The 22260-nt window shown below is 51.2% G+C and overlaps 10 protein-coding genes across 10 annotated transcripts; 5 read left to right on the forward strand and 5 right to left on the reverse strand.

Moving 5' to 3' along the window:
- Window positions 1-23: 23 nt before the first annotated feature.
- SEPMUDRAFT_152236 (Pex19-domain-containing protein) lies at window positions 24-2444 on the forward strand. The gene is made up of 2 exons (XM_016907320.1): window positions 24-1061; window positions 1136-2444. The coding sequence occupies exons 1-2, from the start codon at window positions 162-164 to the stop codon at window positions 1232-1234; spliced, it is 999 nt and encodes a 332-aa protein (XP_016756737.1). The 5' UTR covers window positions 24-161; the 3' UTR covers window positions 1235-2444.
- On the reverse strand, window positions 1394-2662 carry SEPMUDRAFT_111940 (uncharacterized protein; the record flags this gene model as incomplete). The annotated part of the gene is made up of 1 exon (XM_016900949.1): window positions 1394-2662. The coding sequence occupies one exon, from the start codon at window positions 2660-2662 to the stop codon at window positions 1394-1396; it is 1269 nt and encodes a 422-aa protein (XP_016756738.1).
- A 2713-nt stretch (window positions 2663-5375) lies between these two features.
- SEPMUDRAFT_145208 (uncharacterized protein) lies at window positions 5376-7517 on the forward strand (the record flags this gene model as incomplete). Its single annotated transcript, XM_016903095.1, has 2 exons — window positions 5376-5385; window positions 6640-7517. 2 exons carry the CDS (start codon window positions 5376-5378, stop codon window positions 7515-7517), a joined length of 888 nt encoding a protein of 295 aa, XP_016756739.1.
- On the reverse strand, window positions 6776-9192 carry SEPMUDRAFT_136741 (uncharacterized protein). The gene is made up of 2 exons (XM_016902795.1): window positions 8657-9192; window positions 6776-8482 (listed from the first exon to the last, which is right to left on the reverse strand). The coding sequence occupies exons 1-2, from the start codon at window positions 8995-8997 to the stop codon at window positions 8092-8094; spliced, it is 732 nt and encodes a 243-aa protein (XP_016756740.1). The 5' UTR covers window positions 8998-9192; the 3' UTR covers window positions 6776-8091.
- A 94-nt stretch (window positions 9193-9286) lies between these two features.
- On the reverse strand, window positions 9287-10419 carry SEPMUDRAFT_152237 (ClpP/crotonase). The gene is made up of 3 exons (XM_016907321.1): window positions 10306-10419; window positions 9472-10210; window positions 9287-9415 (listed from the first exon to the last, which is right to left on the reverse strand). The coding sequence occupies exons 1-3, from the start codon at window positions 10363-10365 to the stop codon at window positions 9384-9386; spliced, it is 831 nt and encodes a 276-aa protein (XP_016756741.1). The 5' UTR covers window positions 10366-10419; the 3' UTR covers window positions 9287-9383.
- Window positions 10420-11345: 926 nt separating this feature from the next.
- SEPMUDRAFT_121396 (uncharacterized protein) lies at window positions 11346-11778 on the reverse strand (the record flags this gene model as incomplete). The annotated part of the gene is made up of 4 exons (XM_016901685.1): window positions 11346-11401; window positions 11473-11505; window positions 11568-11631; window positions 11689-11778. 4 exons carry the CDS (start codon window positions 11776-11778, stop codon window positions 11346-11348), a joined length of 243 nt encoding a protein of 80 aa, XP_016756742.1.
- Window positions 11779-12429: 651 nt separating this feature from the next.
- SEPMUDRAFT_167008 (uncharacterized protein) lies at window positions 12430-13620 on the forward strand (the record flags this gene model as incomplete). The annotated part of the gene is made up of 3 exons (XM_016908271.1): window positions 12430-12465; window positions 12539-12970; window positions 13071-13620. The coding sequence occupies 3 exons, from the start codon at window positions 12430-12432 to the stop codon at window positions 13575-13577; spliced, it is 975 nt and encodes a 324-aa protein (XP_016756743.1). The 3' UTR covers window positions 13578-13620.
- Window positions 13621-14646: 1026 nt separating this feature from the next.
- On the forward strand, window positions 14647-15741 carry SEPMUDRAFT_152239 (uncharacterized protein). The gene is made up of 3 exons (XM_016907322.1): window positions 14647-15053; window positions 15125-15173; window positions 15234-15741. Exons 1-3 carry the CDS (start codon window positions 14856-14858, stop codon window positions 15560-15562), a joined length of 576 nt encoding a protein of 191 aa, XP_016756744.1. The 5' UTR covers window positions 14647-14855; the 3' UTR covers window positions 15563-15741.
- Window positions 15742-17521: 1780 nt separating this feature from the next.
- SEPMUDRAFT_152240 (Sugar_tr-domain-containing protein) lies at window positions 17522-19719 on the forward strand. Its single transcript, XM_016907323.1, has 3 exons — window positions 17522-17871; window positions 17940-18705; window positions 18777-19719. The coding sequence occupies exons 1-3, from the start codon at window positions 17591-17593 to the stop codon at window positions 19605-19607; spliced, it is 1878 nt and encodes a 625-aa protein (XP_016756745.1). The 5' UTR covers window positions 17522-17590; the 3' UTR covers window positions 19608-19719.
- Window positions 19720-20048: 329 nt separating this feature from the next.
- Window positions 20049-22160, reverse strand: SEPMUDRAFT_74431 (Mpp10 protein; the record flags this gene model as incomplete). Its single annotated transcript, XM_016910065.1, has 1 exon — window positions 20049-22160. One exon carries the CDS (start codon window positions 22158-22160, stop codon window positions 20049-20051), a length of 2112 nt encoding a protein of 703 aa, XP_016756746.1.
- Between the last annotated feature and the right edge of the window lie 100 nt (window positions 22161-22260).

Here is a 22260-nt window from a genome sequence, read left to right on the forward strand (position 1 = left end):
GCAGCCTTCAACTTGACTGGATACTCCGGTTAAGAGCAGGACTGAATTTTGAGTTATCAATTGCCAGTCACCTAGGCAGTCTAGGCTCTAGCAGCCCACTATAACCCGCCGCGATCAAACCCCTCTGTCAACGTTGCGCCGACCTCGAGTCCCGAGTCGCGATGACCGAGAAACAGCCTGCAGAGGCGGCGGCTACTGCACCAGATCCAGATGACGATGATCTCGACGACCTCGACGATGTATTAGACAGCTTCCAGAATACAAAGGTGTCGGAACCCCCAAAGCCTGCACCAGCACCACCAGCACAAGCGTCCACAGCAACCGCTTCTGCACCAGCTACCTCCGGACCAGGACGACCGCCTGTGATTAGCCATGATGCAGGCTCAGAAGAGGACTTTGCTGCTCAGCTGCAAGCTGGTATGAGCGGCTTGATAGGCGAGCTGGACGCCAACCCAGAAATGCAAGCCGAGTTCGAAAAGATGATGCAAGAGCTCATCGCTGCAGGATCAGCGGGAACAGATCGCGAAGCAGGAGCACATCTACAAAAGGCTGCGCAAGCAATCTCGCCAGAACAAAGCAAAGCTCAGCCTGCTACTGCTGCTGCTGCTGCGTCAAGTAGTGGAAGTAAGAAAGCGGGAAAGCAGGACAACTTCCAGGATAGCATTCGGAAGACGATGGAACGAATGCAAGCTTCGGATAGCACAGCGAAGCAATCCACATCTTCTTCGACGCAAAACATGTCAGAAGAGGATCTTTTAGCACAGATGATGCGTGAACTCACAGAAGGCGGAGAGGGTGGAGAGGAGGGGTTCAACAGTATGCTCATGAACATGATGGCACATTTGACGAATAAGGAGATTCTGTATGACCCCATGAAGGAGCTACATGACAAGTACCCGGCGTACTTGGAGAAGAACAAGGACACGATATCGAAAGATGATCTTGCAAGGTATAAGGAGCAACAAGCACTTGTGAAGGAGATTGTGGAGAGATTCGATCGGAAGGGTTACAGTGATGATAACGAGGATGATCGGGAATACATTGTCGAGAGGATGCAAAAGGTGAGGACTGTTCTTCTTCCCCCTCTCTTTCCCCCTCTCTTAGCGCAAACATGTACTGACCTCGTGACAAATAGATGCAAGCGGCCGGATCTCCACCTACAGACTTGGTGGGAGACATGTCCGCAGCGCAAGAGGCACTTGGAGATCTCGAAGGAGGCTGTCCGACACAATAGCCATTCTTCTGTACATTCGTGATACCCGTCTTGGTCCAACGGTGCTGTGTTTAGCTACATGTAATTGTTACTACCGATTCTTCCGTAACGCATGACTAGGTAGGTAGCCACCAACGCCTCGCTAAAGGTGCAATTAATCACATGCGGAGCACTCATGGCTCACGACATATCCATCTCGTCGTCGCCACCTACCAACCCATGTTGCGCGTCCGATATGACTTGAGACGATTGTGCGGCGGCAGCAACAGCAGCATTCCCACCAGCCTGTTCCTGCTGGCTCAGAACTTCCTCAAACAAAGCATCATAATCTGCATCATCAGACCACAAACTCGTCTCGTCAAACTCATTCCCCTCCTCCTGATTCATAGCATCATCATCACCATACTCCTCTCCCGTCGGCGGCAAATGCTCCAACAACGCTTCCAACTCCTTCCCCTCTTCCCTCAAAAACTCCTCCACTTCCGCCTCCTGCGAAACACTCCTCGTCGCAGAGTTCGCCATTGAAGATCTCTGCAATCCATTCATCTGCCCGCTCGCCACGGGAAGATCATACTCATCATAACCATCATCGACCACCCCATCATCATGCTCATGCTCATGCTCATACTCCTCTTCTTCTTCCTCTTCTTCTTCTTCTTCAGCAAGATAATCCGAAGCGGCCAAAGCCGCCTCCCTCGCCCTCTCAGCCTCCCAAGCACGTTGTCTCTGCATGAAATCCCACCTCATCATATCCTCGCCTCGCGTTTCAAATCTGGCCTCGTCGCGTCGAAGAGCAATTTTGCGGAGATACGCGTCTCGTCTGCCAGTGTGTAAAGCGGAAGGTGCTCGAAGTTGATGTTGGAAAGGAGGTCGTTTGATGGGTCGTTGGGAGAAGGGGATTCTACTGCTGCTGCTGCTGCTGCTGCTGTTTGTCGTATTTGTAATCGTCACAGCTGCTGCTGCTGCTACCGGTTGTGGAAAATTCTCTTCGTCGTCGCGAGGATTTGAACCATTTCGCGAAATGGACTTGCCGTGTGGTTCGTTGGTGCTCATATGGTTGTAGGAGAAGGAAGAAGAAGAGGATGCGGATTGCTGAAACTGGTGGCGACGCACTCCATAGATGTTTGCGCTTCGTGGGGAGAGTGGCGATGGCACGTAAGCGTAATTGGGCGAAGAGGAAGAAGAAGAAGAAGAAGAAGAGGGAGCGAATGCGAGCATTTTTGATTCAAACACGCACTGCGCCTTATTTTCGTCGTTGTTGTCGTCGGGGCTTGGTAGTGGTGGTGGTGGTGATGGTGGTGGACGAGTCGAACGCAAATGTTGTCGCGTCACCGTCACGAACGAAACGCGATCTGACTTCCCGTCGGGCCGAAAGTTGTTCCCGTCGATCGACTTCACGTCATAAAGCTCAACCTCGTCCCATACATGTATGTACCTTACCTTATGCATATATGTCCTCGAACAGACGAGAGAGAAATGCTCCACTCGCTCACGTACACTGAGTGAAATACGCACAGATATGCGTAATACGATGACGCTAGAGACTATATTAATTCAAAGCCTTCCGATAGGAATTGACCTGACAGGATTGGACAGGACATGTCTGTATTCACTGGTGACCATAGACGTAGCATAGCAATACATTTTGGTGTTCAGTACAACACCACAGATGTCAGACATACAGGCAGGAAGACTGTGTTATCTGGCAATTGGATTTCTTGCCCAGAATCAGCAATCGTTATCGACATAAGATGTCCGAGACATAGCTGCGCGGAGCGATCCACGAACCCGACAAGGCAGCATGCAAGTTCGAAGACTCAGGTAGGTCGATAGAAACTACGGCTGGAGCTAGCTACACGTGGAGGTACTGAAACCGCATCTCTCTGTGCTTCTTAACTATGCGCCATTGCGCTTCAACCATGTTTCATCAGCCAAACCCCCTCCTTTTGATCTCACATTCAATGGAAGTCTTCTTCGTCGTACCACTCAGATTGGTATTGCTGTCCGAACATCATGAATGTATACATCTCATGTAGTTTGAACCAGCAATCCTTGGGCTATCATCTCAATCATAGGCCTTGCAGGTCCACAACAGACCCCGGCCCTGAGATGGTATTGAGTCTACCCGGCCCATCAATCGAAGATGAGAGTGACGACACAACCAATTCTCGCCCACGGCCCCCTACGGCTCGGGCGTCACTGGTGTAGCCCTCGAGCTTCTCCTGAGTTGTGGTCTGGTTCGTACTCCAGAACTGGAAGCCACTCCCTGTGAGTGGGGGACATAGGCCGATGAAGACCCGTCACTCTGTTCTGCGCCATTGTCATCCGATTCGAATGCCACAGCGATGTCCTGTCCTGGAACTGCCATGTTCTCTGCTGGAACTTGTGCTTCCACGGCCTGTGACGAAGTCGGTGTACTTTGCGTTTCAGCTTGCGGTGTAGCCAGCAGTCGTGGCATGTACGGGAACTGCTGCCTGAACTCGCTCGTGCTCGGCACTGAAGCCGGATCGTTGGAGAGAGACCCAAATCTCGCATGCACTCCACGACCTGTGCTGCTACTAGGCGCAGAATGATCTTGTTCGGCTGGGGTCGTTACTGACAGTGGCACTGGTGGAAGTGGTACGCCGTTTGTTGCTGGAGGTCGTGGATCGTGTCGATCGTGGACATCTTGCAAGTGCCAGGCTACTTCTTCTGCGGGAGCATTGAGTCGGATAGCCGGCATCGCCGCCGCCGTCGGCGCATCGTCCATCGCAGGGGTCGCCATGGCACGAGTCATGTCCATAGCACTCATCAGCGGCGTTCCCTGCCTCGTCGGAGGCATGGCAGCATTCGCAGCTATCTGCCGTTCATATTCCAAGGCATCCTTAAGCCACTGATAAGTACTGATGAAGTAAATACCTTCGCGACCAGGACTAGCGATCCTGTCGAAGCTCCGGCGGAGCGCCTCCAGCTTCGTTATGTTGAAGCTGATTATCTGGAGCCGCGTACAGTAGCCACCACAGTGCTCGGATTTACACTTGCTGCATTCCAGCGTTCTGGTAAGCGGACCATGGTGGCGCATCTCCTTGAGATCAAACACTGCCTCTGCCTCGAGTCTGTGCGTAAGCGCTTTCAGGAGTGTGTCATCTGCTAGTCGTAGCCAAACTCCCAAACGTGAGCAATTGCTGTTGTACAAAATTTGGGAGCTGTGCTCCCTGACGTCCAAAGCAGCAAAGGTGTGGGTACAAAGGTCGTAGATCATCTCCGCAACAAGATCAGCAGTTGCAACGATGGAACTCAGGTCCCTTGAATCAGCATTGTGCGCTGTCGGCATGTTCTCAGAAGCCGGATCCCACGCTGGAGTGCCATCAGTTGGGTGTATACCAGCTTCCTTGTCGTCTGTGGTCGTGCTTCTGACCGTGACCTTTGGTAGACCAAGTTCCGCAACCTTCGGAAGCTTTGCAGTGCTCTTAGCTCCGCGAGAGGCCTCTGATATGCTCAGTAGCGTTGATAGTTTCCAGCTGGGAAGTTGGTCGACACCATATTGGGTATGCATACTGCCGAGATCCAGTCTGCCTTCGACAGCTCGGTCGAGCAACGCGCTCAACTGCATGCATGCAGTGACAAATGCTAGCACAGCGGTATGAAACAGGTGAGAACCTGCGCCAGACACCTTCGACGGGTCTTCGTGTTCGCGCAAAGCGAGAGATGTGCGGTTGGCGCCTGCGAGATCGCTCATGAAGTTGCTTAGAATCACTGCCTTCACGTGGCCAATGGCCATGGCGCCCGCGTCCTGATGTTTGTTTGCCTCATACGGGGTGCGATAGCCCCTCATGTCTTGAAGAGACTCGTACGAAGGCGGCTCCCCTCGATTGTCCCGATGGCGTTCAGCAGCCTCCTAACAATTCGTCAGCATCAAGACCGCCAATACTTATACTGCTACCATAGCAAGCCAGCGCCAAAGAGTCGTCATCACCATATCTTCAGAAACCTACCTCGTTATCGAGACGCTGCAATTCCACTAGGTCGCCCTCCAAGAGGTTCGAAATCATGGTCGTGTGCTCGACCATGTCTTGCATTCTCCGAACGTGAGTAAACGCGGTAATTTCCCGTTCTCGGGCTTGCCGCTTGTCCTCATTCGCTTGGGAAACCAAATCTTGGTAGGAAATCCACTCGGTCTGCAATGCATCCTCGTATTCCTTCACAAGCCTCTCCATATCTTCCTTATGGGAGCTCTTGAGGTGATCGACCACTCTCTTCATGCTTTTGCGCTCCCTTTCAAAGTCGCGCGCGGCACGCTCCTGATCTAGTGTATGGCGAAAAAACAGATCCTGACGAAGTTTCAACTCTGCGCGTTCGTATCCAGTTCTAACGTTCACGAGTTCCTGATGAAGAGCGACAATCTGCGCATTCTTGGAAGAGATCTCGTCTTCGGCAGTGCGAAAGGCCTAAGGGGTTTAGTAGGCATGTTCTCACGCGTAGCCTGACGCGAGACCACTGACCTTATTCGGAAACCTGGCGTCTTCATCATACTGCAACTCGTCTTGTTGAGCATCTTCGCTCACTTTGCGTCTCTTAATGCTGAGCCTATTGTCATCGCTCTCACGAGCTCGTGCCTTGGGCGATACCGCACCACTCTCGCTGGACCAAGATGTGCCAGATTCTGTCCGACCTGAACCGTACTGGGCCAGGCAGGGTGGACGAGAGTTGCCGAGCTTTGATTCGATCGTGGAGGAGGTTGTGGTGGTGAGTTCACCGAGGTGGCGAGATCTGACGGGTGTGCTGGGCAGCGACTGTGACGCTGCAAGAACACGTGAAGCCGTATGCTGGGGCTCCGCGACAAGACGAGCAACAACTGCCTCGCTCTCAGTCACTACGGAGGCCTTGCTAGCAGGATTTGGCGTAGTCATCGAGGAGAGTCGGCGACGACGTTGCTGGTGGTCGGAGACTGACTTCGACCTGGACTTGGACTCGTCCTTCGAGTCGGCCGTAGATTTGAACATAGTCGACTAGAGCTACCTGTAGGCGGCGCGCAGTGTGACAAGGGTGTGGGACGTCCAATGTGTGTAGCTGTTGTCGGATCACATGTAGCCGCGTCAATGTGCAAGTGAGTGTTGTCGCTGGGGGTGTTCAGACCATTTGGTTGTAACCTCTGCAGTGCTTGAGGTGACTCAAATTCTGAGGTGGTTGTGGTGGTGAAGGTTGTGGTGCGCAAAGCGCAGAAGAGGGAAGTGATCATCGTGGCAGGCAATGTGAGCTTGACAGGGCGGGAGCGGGGCGGGAGCGCGTTGTTAGTGGAACTTACTGCTGTCGACTGTGGATCTGTGTCGATCTCCTGACAGGGATTCGCGTAGAGTGGTTCGCGTCGCGTTTGAGCTTAGGTACACCCTGGTGTATACCTGTATACCTGTACCTGTACCTATCAATCACGATGTCACTGAATGCAGAGTGCCGTATAGAGGTCATCACGAGAGAAGCCTTTGTAGAAGCTCTGAAGTACTACCCGCAAGTCGTGCCATCCAGAGCATACGACTATGAAGACCTACGATATGCCACAATACCACAGGCGGTGACAGCGAGAAAGGAGAAGGGACAGCTTCACTTAGGCAAAAGCGAACTCGCTTCTCTGGTCGACTGGAAGCTAAGCCATGGCACCTTTCGTCCAAAGCTCAAACAGCTTGTACAGTCAAATCCACCAGACACCGTGCAGAAGACCACGGCCACTGCGTTCTCGTCCTTTGACGGCACATTAGAGAAGCTGAAAGCCTCTCTGAAACAACTGTCGACGCTGAAAGGCATTGGTCCAGCCACTGCCAGTCTACTCCTGAGTGTCGCCTTTCCGTCCACTGTGCCTTTCTTTTCTGACGAACTTTTCCGATGGACTTTCTGGGAAGAAGGAAAGGGTAAAGGCTGGGACAGGCCGATCAAGTACACGCCAAAGGAGTACCATGAGCTCTTCTCGAGAATACAGGAAATCCGGAACCGTCATGACTGGGCTGCTGTCGACATGGAAAAAGTGGCATTCGTGCTCGGGCACCGTGCCAGCGGCGGAGGGACATCGAGGCCAGAAGAAGAAGAAAGATCTAAACAGACGGCCGGTGCAGCCAAGGACAAGGCCAAGGCTCTTGAGAAGATATCAGACAAGCGCGGCGGTCTTGACTTGGACGAATCTCCACCACCAACTAAGAAGCTCAAGAAGGAGCACGAGAATGCCGAACCGCCTCAAGCCGAAGAGCCCGTTAAGAAGAAGGCCAGTACAGCCAAGACCCCAAAGCCACCGACAATTGGTACACGCTCATCCTCACGGCTCCAGAAGAAGGGGTAGAGAAACTCTATGTGTGAATGACGGCCTTTCAGCCAAAGCTTTCCCTTGCTTCACTTTTACCGTGCAAGGATCGTTGGGGGCTTGGTCGACAATCCAGCTTCCTGCTAATGCCATGTTAAAATGTCTATATGTGGGGTTTCGACGACGACTTTGAGAAAGAAGGCGGAGGACACTAAGCTTCGACCTATCGAATTCGGGTGGGCAACTCCATCCTATTTGAAGTCATACCTAAATCTGGGTACAATGGTGCTTGGTTTGTCAATGTCATTTCTGAAAGCTCGCCCTCGTTGAAGACACAAAGTAGCGCTCCAAATTAGACGAAGCCCACTCGAGTAGCTGTTGGTGTCTCCAATCCGATGAATTTCACTAACCTGGAAAGTCCAAGCCGCACAAGCCATCGGCGGCAGCAACAAAGATTACAGTTCCTCGAGCAGTGCTTGGTCTGGGCATCAAAAACTTCTATATCGGACGCGCATTTGAGAACGGCTTGGTACATAGGTATACCATCATCATACCCAAGATTACACCACAGCCAGCTTTCTTCTCCCCTCCTTTCCCCTCCCCTCCGCCCCCATCAAAAAGCAACCTCATGCTCAACATCCGCCACCCTCGGAATCCGATCCAACACCAACCCACAATACTCGGCCACCCTCTCGACACACCTCTGCACCAACTCCACATCCTCAATAGCCACTCCAATCCTCCTCATCCCCCTCAAATGCCACCCAGTCTCGCGCGGCAAATTCTGCATCGCAATCCCCGCCAGCACCACAATTTCCGTCTCCACAGGCCCCAGAATCGTGTGATCGGATAAGAAAAGCCCGTAGGTGATTTCACGCGAGATCCATTCAAAGTCTTTGTGGTGCGAGAGGACGGATTCGGTGGCGGCGTGGTTGTGTTGGTAAATTTGGGCGAGCCAGGCCGAGCCGCGTTGGGAATTGAGGGGGCCGGAGGACCAGTTTTCTCTGTGTGGAGGATGTCATCAGCAAATGCATGCGTTCTTTTGTTTTCAAGGAAGACCTTTTTTGAAAAGTCGGATAATAGGTAGTATATTGCTCGCCACTCCAACCCGAGCAAACTTGATCGAGAATCTTGAAAAAAAAAAAAAAAAAAAAAAAAAACAAAACAAACAAACTCACCTCGAAAAACTCCCATCCCGATCCTCCGGCCGTTCAATTTCCGCAATACAAAACACCGCCTCGAGCGGTTTCACCACTCCCACAATCGGCACCAATTTGACCAAAGTTTCTCTCAACCGCTTCATCAAATTCTGTCTTTGCTCAGACTTCTCAAACTCGGGTCTGCTGGAGATGAGATATGTGTAAAGATCTGCGGCTTTGCCTGGATGGCCACCTGCTGTGAGGGCTGCGAGGAGGAGAATGTACCATTTGTTGGGGCCGAGGGAGGAGGATGGGAAATCGTGTTCGATGGTGTGGAAGAGGGAGGTGGTTTCTGAGGGGGTGGGAGTTGTTCGTGCCATTGCTCTTTTTCAATTGTAATATATTTTTCTTTTCGTTTCTTGAGTTTGGATGGGAGGAAGTTGGGAGTTGTTGCTGTTATACCTTAGGTAGGTAGGGTTGGGCGATGTGTGCTCACTCCGACCTCGGCTAGCTGGGATATATAGGTACAGGTAGGTAAGTTCAAAACATTATGCTACTGATCCTGCAGATTCCATGGACACCTAAGATCAGATTAGAGGCTAAGGAGATCTTGTCGAACTTGAGGCAATTCAACGACGCAAGTGAAGGAAACTGCTTGGGAAGTAACGCGGGGTGTATATGAACCTGGAATTATTCAAAAGCCGATATCGCATGCAAACTGGCGTTGTAGCTGTCACAGAGGTATCTATGTGTCTTCTCACATCTTCTACATCTTTGACGAACGTTTCTCTCTCTTCGCTGAGACAAAATTAGCATGGCACGACAAAATGACCCTAAATAAATAAGGTACTCACCAGCAAGCTCATCCATCTTCGCCTTCATCCTCACCATCGGCTCACCCTCCACAAACCGTTCCGCCAAAGCATCCATCGAATCATACAAGGCCAAAATCCTCGCATCACGCGTAGCTTTATTCGACAAACGCTTCATCTCCATCATCGATTTCCCACTTCTCTCCCTCAACATTTCCTTCAAATGCGCATGCACAGCCGCATGAAAATTCTCCTTGGGGAAAATTTTATTCACCAACCCAGCCTCCTTCAATTCCTCCACTGTCGCTTTGCCTCCAAACAACAACCAATCATTCGCCCGATGCGAACCCATACTGTGCGCCCAATTCACCGCACTGCCATTCTCAGGAACCAATCCCATTTGCGAAAACGTCACTTGTAACCACGTCCCTTCAACCGCATACAACAGATCGCTCGAGCCTTGAAACCACGCAGCACCCGCGCCCACACCGGGGCCGTTCATGGCCGTGATTAGAACTTTTTTGTGATCAATCATCGCCCGGACGAGCTCCATTCCCACAGCAAACCTCTGCATCCAGAAAATCTTCTTCTGGCCGTCATTTTGGAAAGTTGAAGGTGTGTTGGCGATTCCTGTGACATCTGCTCCGGAAGCGAAGAATCGGCCTTCTCCGGTGATGACGGTGAAGGTGGTGTCGGGGTGGTTGTCTAATTCGCGGAGAGCGGCAATCGTATCTTCGACAAGACTTCCGCCAAAGGAATTGAGTTGCTTGGGTCTGTTGAGCTGTATGTATGAAAGTGATACATATATCTTAGCGGTCGGTTCTTCTGAATATATATATCCCTCTCGCATCAGTCCGATATGAACAAGTGACCTACCTTGATAGTGCCTATGCCGTCTTGAATCGTGACGATGATGTCTGAATATTTCTGCGACATGCTTTCCTTTGAAAGAGTACTATCTTTATATAAATTCTAAATGAAATATATAGCAGACAATGAAGTGAAGATGAGGAATAGGAAAAAATCTCCTGGGTGTGTGTATGTAAGAGGTATGTGTGTCAACATGTCCCTCCTGGATGGATAGGTAAGCCATGGAATCCGTTTCCCGATAACAACCTCGGCACATTTTTCGTGTATGTAGAGGCTGGTGTGGGATGTGGCGGTGCGGGTGCCACCGGTCGGTATCTTCTCTCCGTTCCGAATTCTCCAGTTCCAGTTCCATCCCCGACGCCATCGACAATCGTTCTTTACACTAACCTCCAAGATATACCGCCGACCGGAAACCGGCTCATTTCGCTTTGATATCGCCTTGGAAGACATGCTCTTCATAGGTCAACATGGGAAACACGCATCACTAGCCGCTGCGAATACGTCGCAGAATGGTACGCTGCTGTTCCTGGTTCAAATCGCTCCCCTCCGCTCCGCTCAGCTCTGATCTCCTGGACCTGAGGCAGTCTGCGAATGATTCCATGGCCGATAACATACGTAAGTACTAAGGTAGCAGCATTGTGTACAAGATGGCGAACCCAAACTTCGGCCTCATTTGCCGAAAGGTACCGGCACGTATGGATTCACTTCCTCGATTGGTATAGCCGATTGCCATGGTAGCAGGTGTCCGATCGGAATTGTTCTTGGAGTTCTAGGAGTCAAAGGAGTGCATCTTCGAGACAGAAGTGAGGCCGACTCCGCCAGAAGGTCTCGTTCTAGGGCCGCAATATCTTGCATTAGCGGAGAAGATGTGAGCGGAGGACACTAAAATGCCACATGCATTATGCATAAGATCTGGGGCATCAAAAGAAGCACTACAAGAGACGCGAGGTGATAAGGTCAGTGGGGAAAAGCTGGTGGTATACATTGATGCCATACCCTGGCCAAACTATATGCCCTTACCTAGCCAGTCACACCCACGACGTGCCTCACGAGTCTGCCGAAGTACTCAAGCTGTGCTTGAATTCCACATTCTCTCCTCTGCCTACGAGATCTTTGTGGTGATTCTCTAGCAGCAGCAACAATCGTCAACGGCATGACAGCAACCCTCCATACACTCGCAACAGATGAAGCAAGCACACAAATCGACTGTAAGTCCGGTGGTCAGCACGAGCGAGCAGCGCAGCCAAAACCAGTCGACATCGACTTACAGATGATCCCACCTCCGCGCATGCCCAGAAATGTACGCTTCGGCTGCTCTTTCGCACAAGTCTTCTGCAAAGCATGTCAGAATGGTAGACAGACAGACGACTTCAGAGAAATGAAGCTCACTTGGGCTGTCGAGCTGGTATCGCTCGTCGCAGCTGGATCCATCTGCGTCGGTGCTTGGTATTGCATTTCGACGTCGGCTTGAGCAGACATTTTTGCTTGGGTTGGTTTTGTTGTGGAAAAGGTGATCAGTCGGGCTGGTTGAGGTGAAGAACTGATGAAGCAGACAGAGCTCGAGGTTCACTGTTGATTGTTTGGAAGAAGTAGGTAATGAAAGCTCAGCTCTGGAATCTCACAATCAGGACGGAGGGACAAGACGAGGAGAAAAATGAGGAAGAGGCAAGTGCGAGTGCAAGTGCAAGCTCAGCCACAAACGCATGTAATCATAATGCCTCATCAGCAACGTGCAGCTTTCTCATGTCCTCGCAGGGAGGAGAGAGAGAGAAACAAGCATCATGCAGAAAGCTTGGTGGTGCTTGATTCGAGCTGTATTTGGCGTTTTGACTCTCGCTAGCGCTGGAGATGCAACATGTTTGCTCTTACAACCAATGACTGCTCTCGAACCAGCGCAGTCAGTTCAGCCAGGCCACGTCAGCTGTGGCTCTCGTATTATGACAAACGGCTCTGCTCCTTCTTCTTTGTGTGGCAGTGCGAGCGAGGCTGACGCTGAAGCTCATACGCCTCACTTGAATTACCTAGTTGCAGTCTCCTCTGGCATTATTGCCTGTGACTAAGGTAGCCGGATCCATGATGCGAGGTCGATATACTACTGGCGTACAGGTATAACCTGCACACATCCGCAACATGTCGGCAGACCATGGCGACATTCACCGGCTGGGTGTCAGTCTCTCCTTCTCCTATATTCTTCTTTACCAGAGACGGCGACACAGTAAATCGCTAACATGTGAGACAGAAACGTCATCTGGGACGCCATGCCTTTGAAGAGCGCATGCCCCCCAAAATCGCCCAACTAGTGAATCAAGGAAATCACCAAAACATATTCGAGGCCGTGATCCCCAAACTCGCACACCTGCTCGAGCACGATGAAAAAAGCCTTCACATCGCATATCTGTGCACGCCTTCTGTGATACAGGTGACCAAGCACAAACACGAGGGAGGCCACTTTTGCGGATATCGGAATATTCAAATGCTGTTGTCTTCTCTCTCCCCGTTACTGGAATCAACAACACGCCAACTTCCCCCCTGGTCCGATGAGAAGAGGGGACCCAGTGTGCTGGAATTGCAGGATATGATTGAGCGTGCGTGGGATATGGGATTTAATTCGCATGGCAGAATTGCGACCGGGGGGATTAGAGGGACGAGGAAGCATATTGGGACTTCTGAGGTGAGTAAGTTCCCCAAGCTTGCTGAAAAGAAAAGAAAAAGATCTCGAGTTTCAAAAAGACAAGAAACAAAAGAGCTGATGGGATTTGAGCCATAAAAAGGCAGAAGCACTACTCCTCAGTCTGGATATCCCCTGTACAGGACATGCCTTTACTGGAAAAACCGCCTGGCTTCAACTGCTGGATTTCGCGGAGCAACATTTTTCTTCTTCTTCTTCTTGGCAAGCAGACCAACAACGAAAACTTCCAGCTTCTTCATCTTCATCTTCTTCTTCAAGCAGCACTAGTAGTAGCACTAGTAGTGTCATCGTCCAGACGAATGCCTCGCCTATCTTCCTCCAACGGCCAGGTCACAGCATAACCATCGTCGGAATAGAACGCGACAGGACGGACAACAACAACCGCCGACTATTATGTTTCGATCCCGCGTGGCAGCCTCCGTCTACAATACAGCGCGAGCCGACGACACTACTGCACTTGCCCCCCGAGAAGTCTTCCCTCTCTCGCTACTGGACGCTCAAAATGTATCGCAAAAGTGCCCGCTACTTGAAGCGGTATGATGCGTTTGAGACGTTGGTCGTCGATATGACACGACTATCGCACAAATAAAGTTGCCGCATGCGTGGCAAAGTCACGATCCTTCAAGAAGGTCAACACCCGGCTATACAGAACGACTCCATTTTCTAGCCTTTCTACAACTACCCAAAGAAGCTCATACTCCACATAATTCCCAACAAAACAGAACAATAAGACAAGGAAAGACATCCTTCGAGTCCTAGAGCGAGCCAGCTAGCCCAGATTCAAGTGCGTGCCGCGGGGCTCATGTGCGTCGTCGGTTATAGCCTTACGAGCCTAGCTCTCTCCACGCCTCTTCACATCTATAAACCGAACAAGTTCGCTCGCTCGTGGACCTGTCGGGCGTGGCTAGGCAGAGAGATACTCTGCGAGAGCCCCATCATCTCGATATTTCTTTTTCCTGAATGTCTGGAAACTTAGGCACGCAAGGTATATATTAAAACTTGGCCAGAAACTCGGAGAGAAGTCCTAATGAAATTTTTTACTAACAATAGCTATAGCGTATTTGGTCAGTAGAAAGTATTGGATACACCGTATTGGGACGAAACTGGCTCCCTTTCGTATAGAAGGATGCAATGGTGAGGCGTGGTTGGGAAGCTTCCATGCCCCATTTCTTGCTTTGCTATGTGCAAATGAAAATCATATATCCTTGTTGGCGCTAGAACTATTTTGGGAAGAGCGGTGGACAGGGATTCACATTGTCTCCTTCTCCACGCGATCAGCTTTGACAGGTTTGTGACACAGGCCGAGCTCATATCAATACATTCTGTATACATAAAAAAACAGAGGTCGGGCTCGAGCAGATAAGAACGAAAGCGGGGGAAATCGTTCCCACCCAACAGGAGCAAGCAAGACGAGACGCCGTTGTTGGTTCTCCAAACGGGTTCGCGGATCTCATATCCGTCGAGCACCCACTTGGCGCCTTTCCTGCGTTCTCGCTTGTGTGTAGAGACGCAGAGATGGGATCCATCGCGGCCTCATCATTCGTGAAGGCGTGCAGAAGTTACTGTCTATGGCATACCGTGAGGCCAAGGTGGCTGTCATGAGATCCATACCGGACTTCTCTCCATCCCATCTTTCTGCCTGCTTATGGACTGATGGATGATCTCCACTATCATAAGGCACGCTGCTTTCTCAACGACCATGCTTCGGCCTGGTGCACATCGCACTTTAGCGATTGAACCTTCCCAGTTTTCTTAAAACAAGACCGTTGGTGTGGCGCGTACCTGCCATTATCATCCGCCGACCTCCGAGAAGAAACATTCGCAACAAAACCTCACACTTCACCATCGCACCAGAGCAGACGGAGGTATGGCTCGAATTCTATCGTGGGCGAGGCTCGTGCTGGTCGGCTATGCCGTCGCCGCATCAGCTGCAGACTCGGTGCAGCTGTTCATCGACAATATGGACCCCAACGCACAATGGGCGGCCTCCGTCGCCAATGCTTGCAATGGCTCGACGACCTATGTGGTCTCGCAGACCTCTGCCCCGGGCGGTGGAAATGGAGAGGTGAGAAGCTAGACAGATCTTGCGGCCTCGCGTCGAAGCACAGAGTGCAAGTTGCTGATCTATATCATCAGAAAGCAACCATTACAGAAGGGCCCAACTTTTATCAAGCCACCACACCCGGTTTGGCACCCTCCGTCATCTGCTATCTTATCCATGAATTGTGTACTAATGCAACCCCAGCCGTGTACAGCGAGACCAGCGCAACCATGCATGAGTCTTGTGCCATCAATTCGGCCGAGTCTTCCGCTTTGTGCGTGGTAACGGTGGTCGCTGCCAACTACAATACAGGCGACGCCATCAGCAAGACCATATCCTATAATCTCACCGGCACTGGCTACTACCAGTATGACGTCAAAATCACAGCTGGCGCTTCACACACTGCGAATGGTGGTTCTTGTGTGGCTAAATCCAATACCGCGAATAGCAGCATTTCCGCTCGTGGATCGAGAGAAGTGTTGCTCACGGCTTTTGTGATCTTGGCAGGTGTCGGAGGCGTGCTTTGGATGTGAGGTTTGCTAGGAAGTAATAATTGAAGTTCTGATGTGTTGCAAGATCTGCTTTCAGAGTTAGCGGATGCGGGAGTTTTAGGAGTTGAAGTTTCAAAGATACCAAGGATGCGACGAACACGCATTCGTACAGATTGTATGAGGAGGAGGAGGAGATGGGCCACAGTACAGATAGATATAGCTCGAATCTCCATTTTTCTGCTTTTACCTTGTGCTACCTTTATCCTCAATCAGGAGTGCGCAACCGCCCAGCACAGCTCTGGTAGAAAGAAAAAGTCTCCAAAGTGCTGTCCCAACTAACTAGATGCATGTAGGTACATGTAGTAGATGACTTCTCCCTTAGACAAAGTAAGGCAAGGCAAAGTAAGGTACATATACACATATAACACTCCCAAAGACTCTACCTACCTTACCTAGGAGGTACCTCCTAGCTCTCGCAAATTCGGCATCGGGACATTCGGCATCGGAGAAGACGGAGAAAGCGCGCGAGGTCGACATCGTTCGTATCAAGTATTGTTGCAGGCTCCGTATTCGTATATACCTCATTTAAGCGTACATGTCCCGAGAACAATTTTTTTTTATGGATACTACCTACCTTAGGAGGTAAGAGGTTAGGTATGTACGTATGTATGTATGTATGTAGGTATGTATGTATGTACTTGCTAGACCGAATTTCTTGTAGGGGGTAGGGGGTAGGCGGTATCTGAGGCGGTATCTGAGGCGGTATCTGAGGCGGTATCTGAGGCGGTATCTATCTCGTATAGTAGTTTTAGGACTTTTTACGGGCTACGTAAAATAAAGAAGCGGAAGATACATGTACCTAAAGATACGGAGGTAGAGGTAGGAGGTAGGTTGGCTTCAGTATAGCGGAAGGGACGGAGGGACGGATAGACGGACGGACGGACTTGATAATACGCGAAGCGATGCAACGTTGCAGATGCAGAGTGTGAAAATGAAAGTGCTGGTGCATTGCGTAGAGGTAATAGGTCGGTCAAGGTATGTAAGGTAGGTTAGGTCGGTCAAGTATAGACCGTGATAGTACCTTATTCATGTATGGTGTACCTGTAATGGAATGTTCGATGCATCGGACGACTTTGACCTTTGGCGCGACGGACCGCTGCCTAGGTAGGTTGGAATGATATAGGCGGTATGAATGGATATTCCCGCAATGGTCTGTATACGGGAGAGAGAGTGTGTATGTAAGTGAGTGGTAAGAGACAGAGAGAGTCGGCGCGGAGGTAGTCGGCAGTGTCGTACCGATCGATATGACCAGGTTTTGATAGAGATGACGTTGTATTATATTTCTTCTTTTTTGCTTCTGCCGCTTGCCGCTTGCCGAGACACAAAAAAAAAGCCTTGACCACATACCTGTACGTGGGTACTTGTCATTCACTCACGCACGCGACCTCTCTCCATGGACGGGCGTTTTCTCGGTTAGAAGACTACCTAAGAAAAATACCCTGAATCCTTCACTCAAACAATCCATCGTTTCGCTTAATCCCGTTCACGTCCTGTTCCATCATCACCAAGCCCCAATCACAAGCTTCTTCAAGCCCTTCCCTCACCGCCGTAGAGCCGAGAGCCAAGAGCTCCAACTGACGTCGTCTGCGTAGGTTCCTGATGGGTAATGTACTGTAGTTGGTAGGGTACCTCTATGGATGGGTACACCTTACTCATCAGAGGGCGGAATACATCATCATCATCAGTCATAACCAGACTCCACCAGTACCACCACACCGCGTACACGTGCACGCCCCCCCCCCTCGGCTCTTCGCGGTGCGCATAGAGAGCAACATGGACAAATCATGACGAAGCAATTGCATCCTTTTTTGGACTTTTGGGTCCCAGGTTTGGGGGGATCGACTCCAGCCGGATCCTTCCATCCACCGAGATGGAAAACTCTCATCATCATCATATATGTTGCATCCGTCCCCAAAAAGTTCCCCTCCCCTCCCCCACCCGTGGAGTGTGCATAGGCTAGTTTCATTACAGTCTTTTTTCTTGTTCTTCCACACGCTGTAAACGCCCGCCATGAATCGATTCAAGTTGGGTGGCAGAACTCAGAAGACGGAGAGTGGTGCGACCACACCGCGACACGAGGGAACTACTTCTCCAGAAGACAGGTTCGAAAAGAATTCGGTGGAAAAGACCCATGGTAGTGGGGATCTGGAGAAAGATGGGGTAGCTGCCCATGGAGGTGGAGGAGAAGGAGGAGAAAAGGTCCGGTTGTTCAGACCATATACCTTTGCCTTGGCTGCCATTGTGAGCATTGGAGGCTTTATTTTCGGATATGATACTGGTCAGATCAGTGGGTGAGTGAGCGTGGGATGGAACAAAAACGAAAAAAGAGGTGTGGCACAATGGCTGACTCGACGTCTAGATTTCTGGAGATGCCTGATTTCCTACGACGATTCCACAATGTAGGCGACTCACCAGAAACATATGGCTTCACCGATGCCGTGTCAGGAACGATTGTTGGTCTTTTATCCATTGGCACAATGTTTGGCGCGCTCTGCTCAGCACCCATAGCCGACCGCTTTGGAAGAAAAGTATGCATCATCTGCTGGAATCTTATGTTTTGCGTGGGAGTCGTAATCCAAATGGCATCCAGCAACAAATGGTACCAAATCGCATTGGGCAGATGGGTAGCGGGTCTCGGAGTCGGTGGTCTATCCGTTCTCACCCCCATGTACCAATCCGAGACGGCACCGCGCCACATCCGAGGTGCCATGGTGGGTTGCTACCAACTCTTCATCACGCTCGGCATCTTCGTGGCATACTGCATCAACTACGGCACCGAAGCCAATGATGATGCGTCCGCTTGGCGTATCCCTATGGGCGTGGGCTTCATCCCTCCAGTGCTTATGATTACTGGAATCTGCTTCCTTCCGGAGAGCCCGAGATGGGATTATCGCCATAACAATATCGAACGCGCTCGCACCACGATTGCTCGCTCGTATGGTGTTGGAACGCGTCACTGGGAAGTTCAGCGTGAGATGCGTGAGATTCAAGCTAAATTCGATGCCGAATTCGCTGGAGGCGGCAAGCACAAGTGGTATGAGATTTTCACGGGCCCTCGAATGGCATACCGTACGCTGTTAGGAGTGTCTTTGCAAGCTTTGCAGCAATTGACTGGAGCCAACTTTGTAAGTTTCGTCCTGTCATTTTCTTCTCTTTTTTTTGGAATTCACCCCACTGACCGACCTGACGTCCACAGTTCTTCTACTACGGCACCACAATTTTCGAAGCCACAGGCCTCAGCAACAGCTACGTAACCAGCATGATTCTCGGCGCCGTCAACTTCGCCTTCACCTTCCCCGGACTCTACGTAATCGAAAAAGCCGGTCGTCGAGGCGCTCTCATGTGGGGCGCAGCCTGGATGTTCATGTGCTTCATGGTCTTCTCCTCAGTAGGACACTTCGCCCTCGACCAAACCACACCCACCAACACGCCCAAAGCCGGAGCCGCCATGATAGTATTCGCCTGCCTCTTCATCGCCGGCTACGCCATGACCTGGGGCCCCGTCATCTGGGTCGTCGTCGGAGAACTCTATCCAACCCGCTACCGTACCATGTGTATGGGCCTCGCCTCCTCATCGAATTGGATCTGGAATTTCTTAATTTCTTTCTTTTCCCCCTTCATCACCAGCGCCATTGATTTTCAATACGGTTACATTTTCGCCTCGTGTTGCGCCCTTTCCATCCCTCTTGTCTACTTTTTTCTCGAAGAACACCAAGGGCGCAGTTTGGAGGAAATCGATACGATGTATATTACTCATGTTCCGCCTCGCAAAAGTGCGAAATGGGAACCCCCGAGTGGGGAGGAATTGGTTACGGCTGATGCGCTGTATTTGACTCCTGGCGCGAGGGGAATTCGAAAGGCTGAGGCGGCGGGTATGGAGGCGGATCAGAGAGTGGAAAGTGTTGCTGGGCTTCCGCCGCCGACGGAATTTCAGGGGATTAGGGATGCTCATGATGAGGTTCCCGTGGCGAGTGGGGTGAGAGGCATGTCGTATTCCAAGGCTGATCATGGTGGTGGTGGTTCGTGATGGGGGGTATATGATTTTCGTGACTTAAGGTATCTAGGCGATTAACTTGGGCGATTGGATAGATACCTTACCTCTTTTTTTTTCTCTATTGTGAGATACCATACTATACGATATGCAGCATTTGGAGGGATTAACTACCCTGAAAGGTTGAGTTGTGACTTTCTCTCTCTCTCTCTCTCTCTCCCCCATGATGACACCTAGATGTACTGCTGCAGTCTTCGATATCAAAATCTTAAACGCCCACGTCGTGTTCATTATCAAGATCATGTGCGGGAGCATGAGTGGAGTGGAGTGGAGTGGTTCCTAGGCATCTAGCCTCTGATGGATTCGATGAGCTTGCGCATGTATTGAAAAGCAGAGTTGATCATGAGTTTCGTCGTGATCAGACTACGGATATCAACAGGTCGAAGAGTATGACTGCTTTACAGAATGATTTCCGTCTCACAATTTAAATCGACCAGCGCCTTGCCCCCCACTGGTATTCCGTGCCTCGTTTCCTTCCACATCAGTCACGACTCCCTTATTCGAAATGACCTTGACTCCACCCTTTTTGAGATCTCCTAGCATACTCTTCTTCTCCTTCTTCGCTCTACTCTCCGTGGGCTTGCCATTCGTGGTGCTCTGAGGGTTCCCTGTCGCTTTTCGAATTCTCTCCTTCTCACGTCTTCTTCTCCTCTTCCTCTCGTCTTTGTCCAATTCCTCTCTTCCAGCAGGAAGGCCGGACTTGCCTACCACTTCAGACTTGTCAGTCTTGCTGCCCTCGCCGCCTTTGTAAATCTCTTGAGGCGCCAATTGACTGGCGCCCGCAATCTCGCCACCTGCAGAGGGACGAGCGTCTTCCATCGTGATGGCGGGCGCGTCCACGCGAATGTCCATTTGTGGAGCTGCAGCTTTGGGTCGGAAGTTCCACGATGACAGACTGTCGAGCTGTCCACAGACTTCTTTCCACAGTGTCTCAATCTCCTTTTGCTCTTTTGCGAATTTTTCGTCCTTGACCTCCACGAAATTGGGGTCGGTACGACGCGAGTACTCCTCTTCGTACTCTTCTGCCAAACTCTTTTTACTCTTGGTGTTGTCTAGTTCGAAATCGAGCTTGCCACGTTTGCCACTTCCTGTCGCAAGATCATCAGGGCGACGCTTGAGTATGTCCTGGAAGTCAAAGGCGAGGATGCGGCGTTTGATCAGACTTTCAATGTCTTCACTGACTTCGGCAGTGATGACTGGTACCGGTTTGCCGGCTCTTTCGAAATCCAGGTCTTCTTCGAGGAGAGCATTGACCGGCCGATCGGCTGCACGGGCTTCACCAGACAATTGCCAGTCTCTTTTTGCTACATTGGCGGCTTCCAGTTTGCGGATTTCTTCTTGCAGCTGCAGCTTGCGGCGTTCGTGGGCTGACCGGCGAGAACGAGGGTCAGCTGGATCCAGCTCCTCGGGCTGGTCTTCTTCCTCCTCCTCGTCAGATTCTTCAAACAGGTCCCGATGTACTGCATCCATTGTGCGTTGCATCTCTTCTGGTTCTGCCGAATCATCTTGAGCTGCACCATCAGTGTTGGATGCTTCCGGGAAATTGTGCGGGTTCGGTCGTCCTTTCTTGTTCTTGCGCTTCTTCTGTGCAGGTGGGGCGAAGAAGTCGGCGTACATGACGCTGTTGGTGTTGCCCATGCCTCCTATCGCGTCCATATCTCCGACACCCTCGCCATCGTCGTCTTCGTCCTCACTCTCTGCGTCAGGGTCGCCAAAGGTAGGTCCATCTTCTTCGTCCTCACTCTCCTCGTCATCCACTTCTGCGCTGCCACTCGCCCCTGCCGAGGCCTGCGCTCCTGGATCCGCGTCGAAGTCAATCTCCTCGTCATCCTCGCCCACATCCTCCTCACCCCTCACGTCCTGCTGTTCCAGAAACTCGGACTGCTTGTTGAACTCGTCGATGGAGAAGAAACCATCGTTGAGACCAAACTTATCTGCCACGAACTCGGCAGCTGGTTCTTCTTCTTCCGAGGCGCCCTCCTCATCTTCGGCCATCTCGTCAAAGTCATCATGCATATCGCCGTCCAAGTCGAGCTCATCCTCCGCTGCTTCCTCGTCATCGCTATCCGAATGGTACTCCTGATCGCCATCGTCGACGCCCTCGACTTCAAAGTCTACGCCCTCCTCGCCCAGAGCCTCGTCATCGTCCTCTTGCTCTGATTGCGCATCTTCGAATTCGGCTTCTTTCTCTTGCAGTCGTCGTTGCGCCTGTAGCTTCTCATATTCCTGCTCAACCTCATCCGTTGCGGCATCAATTACTCTCCTCGCCTGTTCCCAGACTTGTTCGACACCGAAGCCATCCGTGTGAATTTTCTTGAGGCGTAGGACTGCCTCGTCGCCGGCTTGACCTCTCTTCCGTTTTTTGCGTGATTCTTTGAGGCGTTGTTGCTGTTCAGTGCTGATGTCCTCAGCGAGTGGATCGAGGATGTTTTTGAGGTATGCGACGGCATCGGTATAGAGGGGGAGAGTTGGTTGGAGGAAGGTGTGCGGCGCCGATTTGAGGGCGGGCAGAAAGGTGGTGGCGGCCATGATTGCTGATGGACGGTATACTGACGCTCTCTCGCAGTTGTGGAAGGACAAAAAAGTCGAAGCGAGTTCGATGACGACCCCTGCTAGCGCGGAGTCTATG

This window comes from Sphaerulina musiva (genome assembly GCF_000320565.1).
Source record: "Sphaerulina musiva SO2202 unplaced genomic scaffold SEPMUscaffold_12, whole genome shotgun sequence".
Classification (NCBI taxonomy): Eukaryota; Fungi; Ascomycota; class Dothideomycetes; order Mycosphaerellales; family Mycosphaerellaceae; genus Sphaerulina; species Sphaerulina musiva.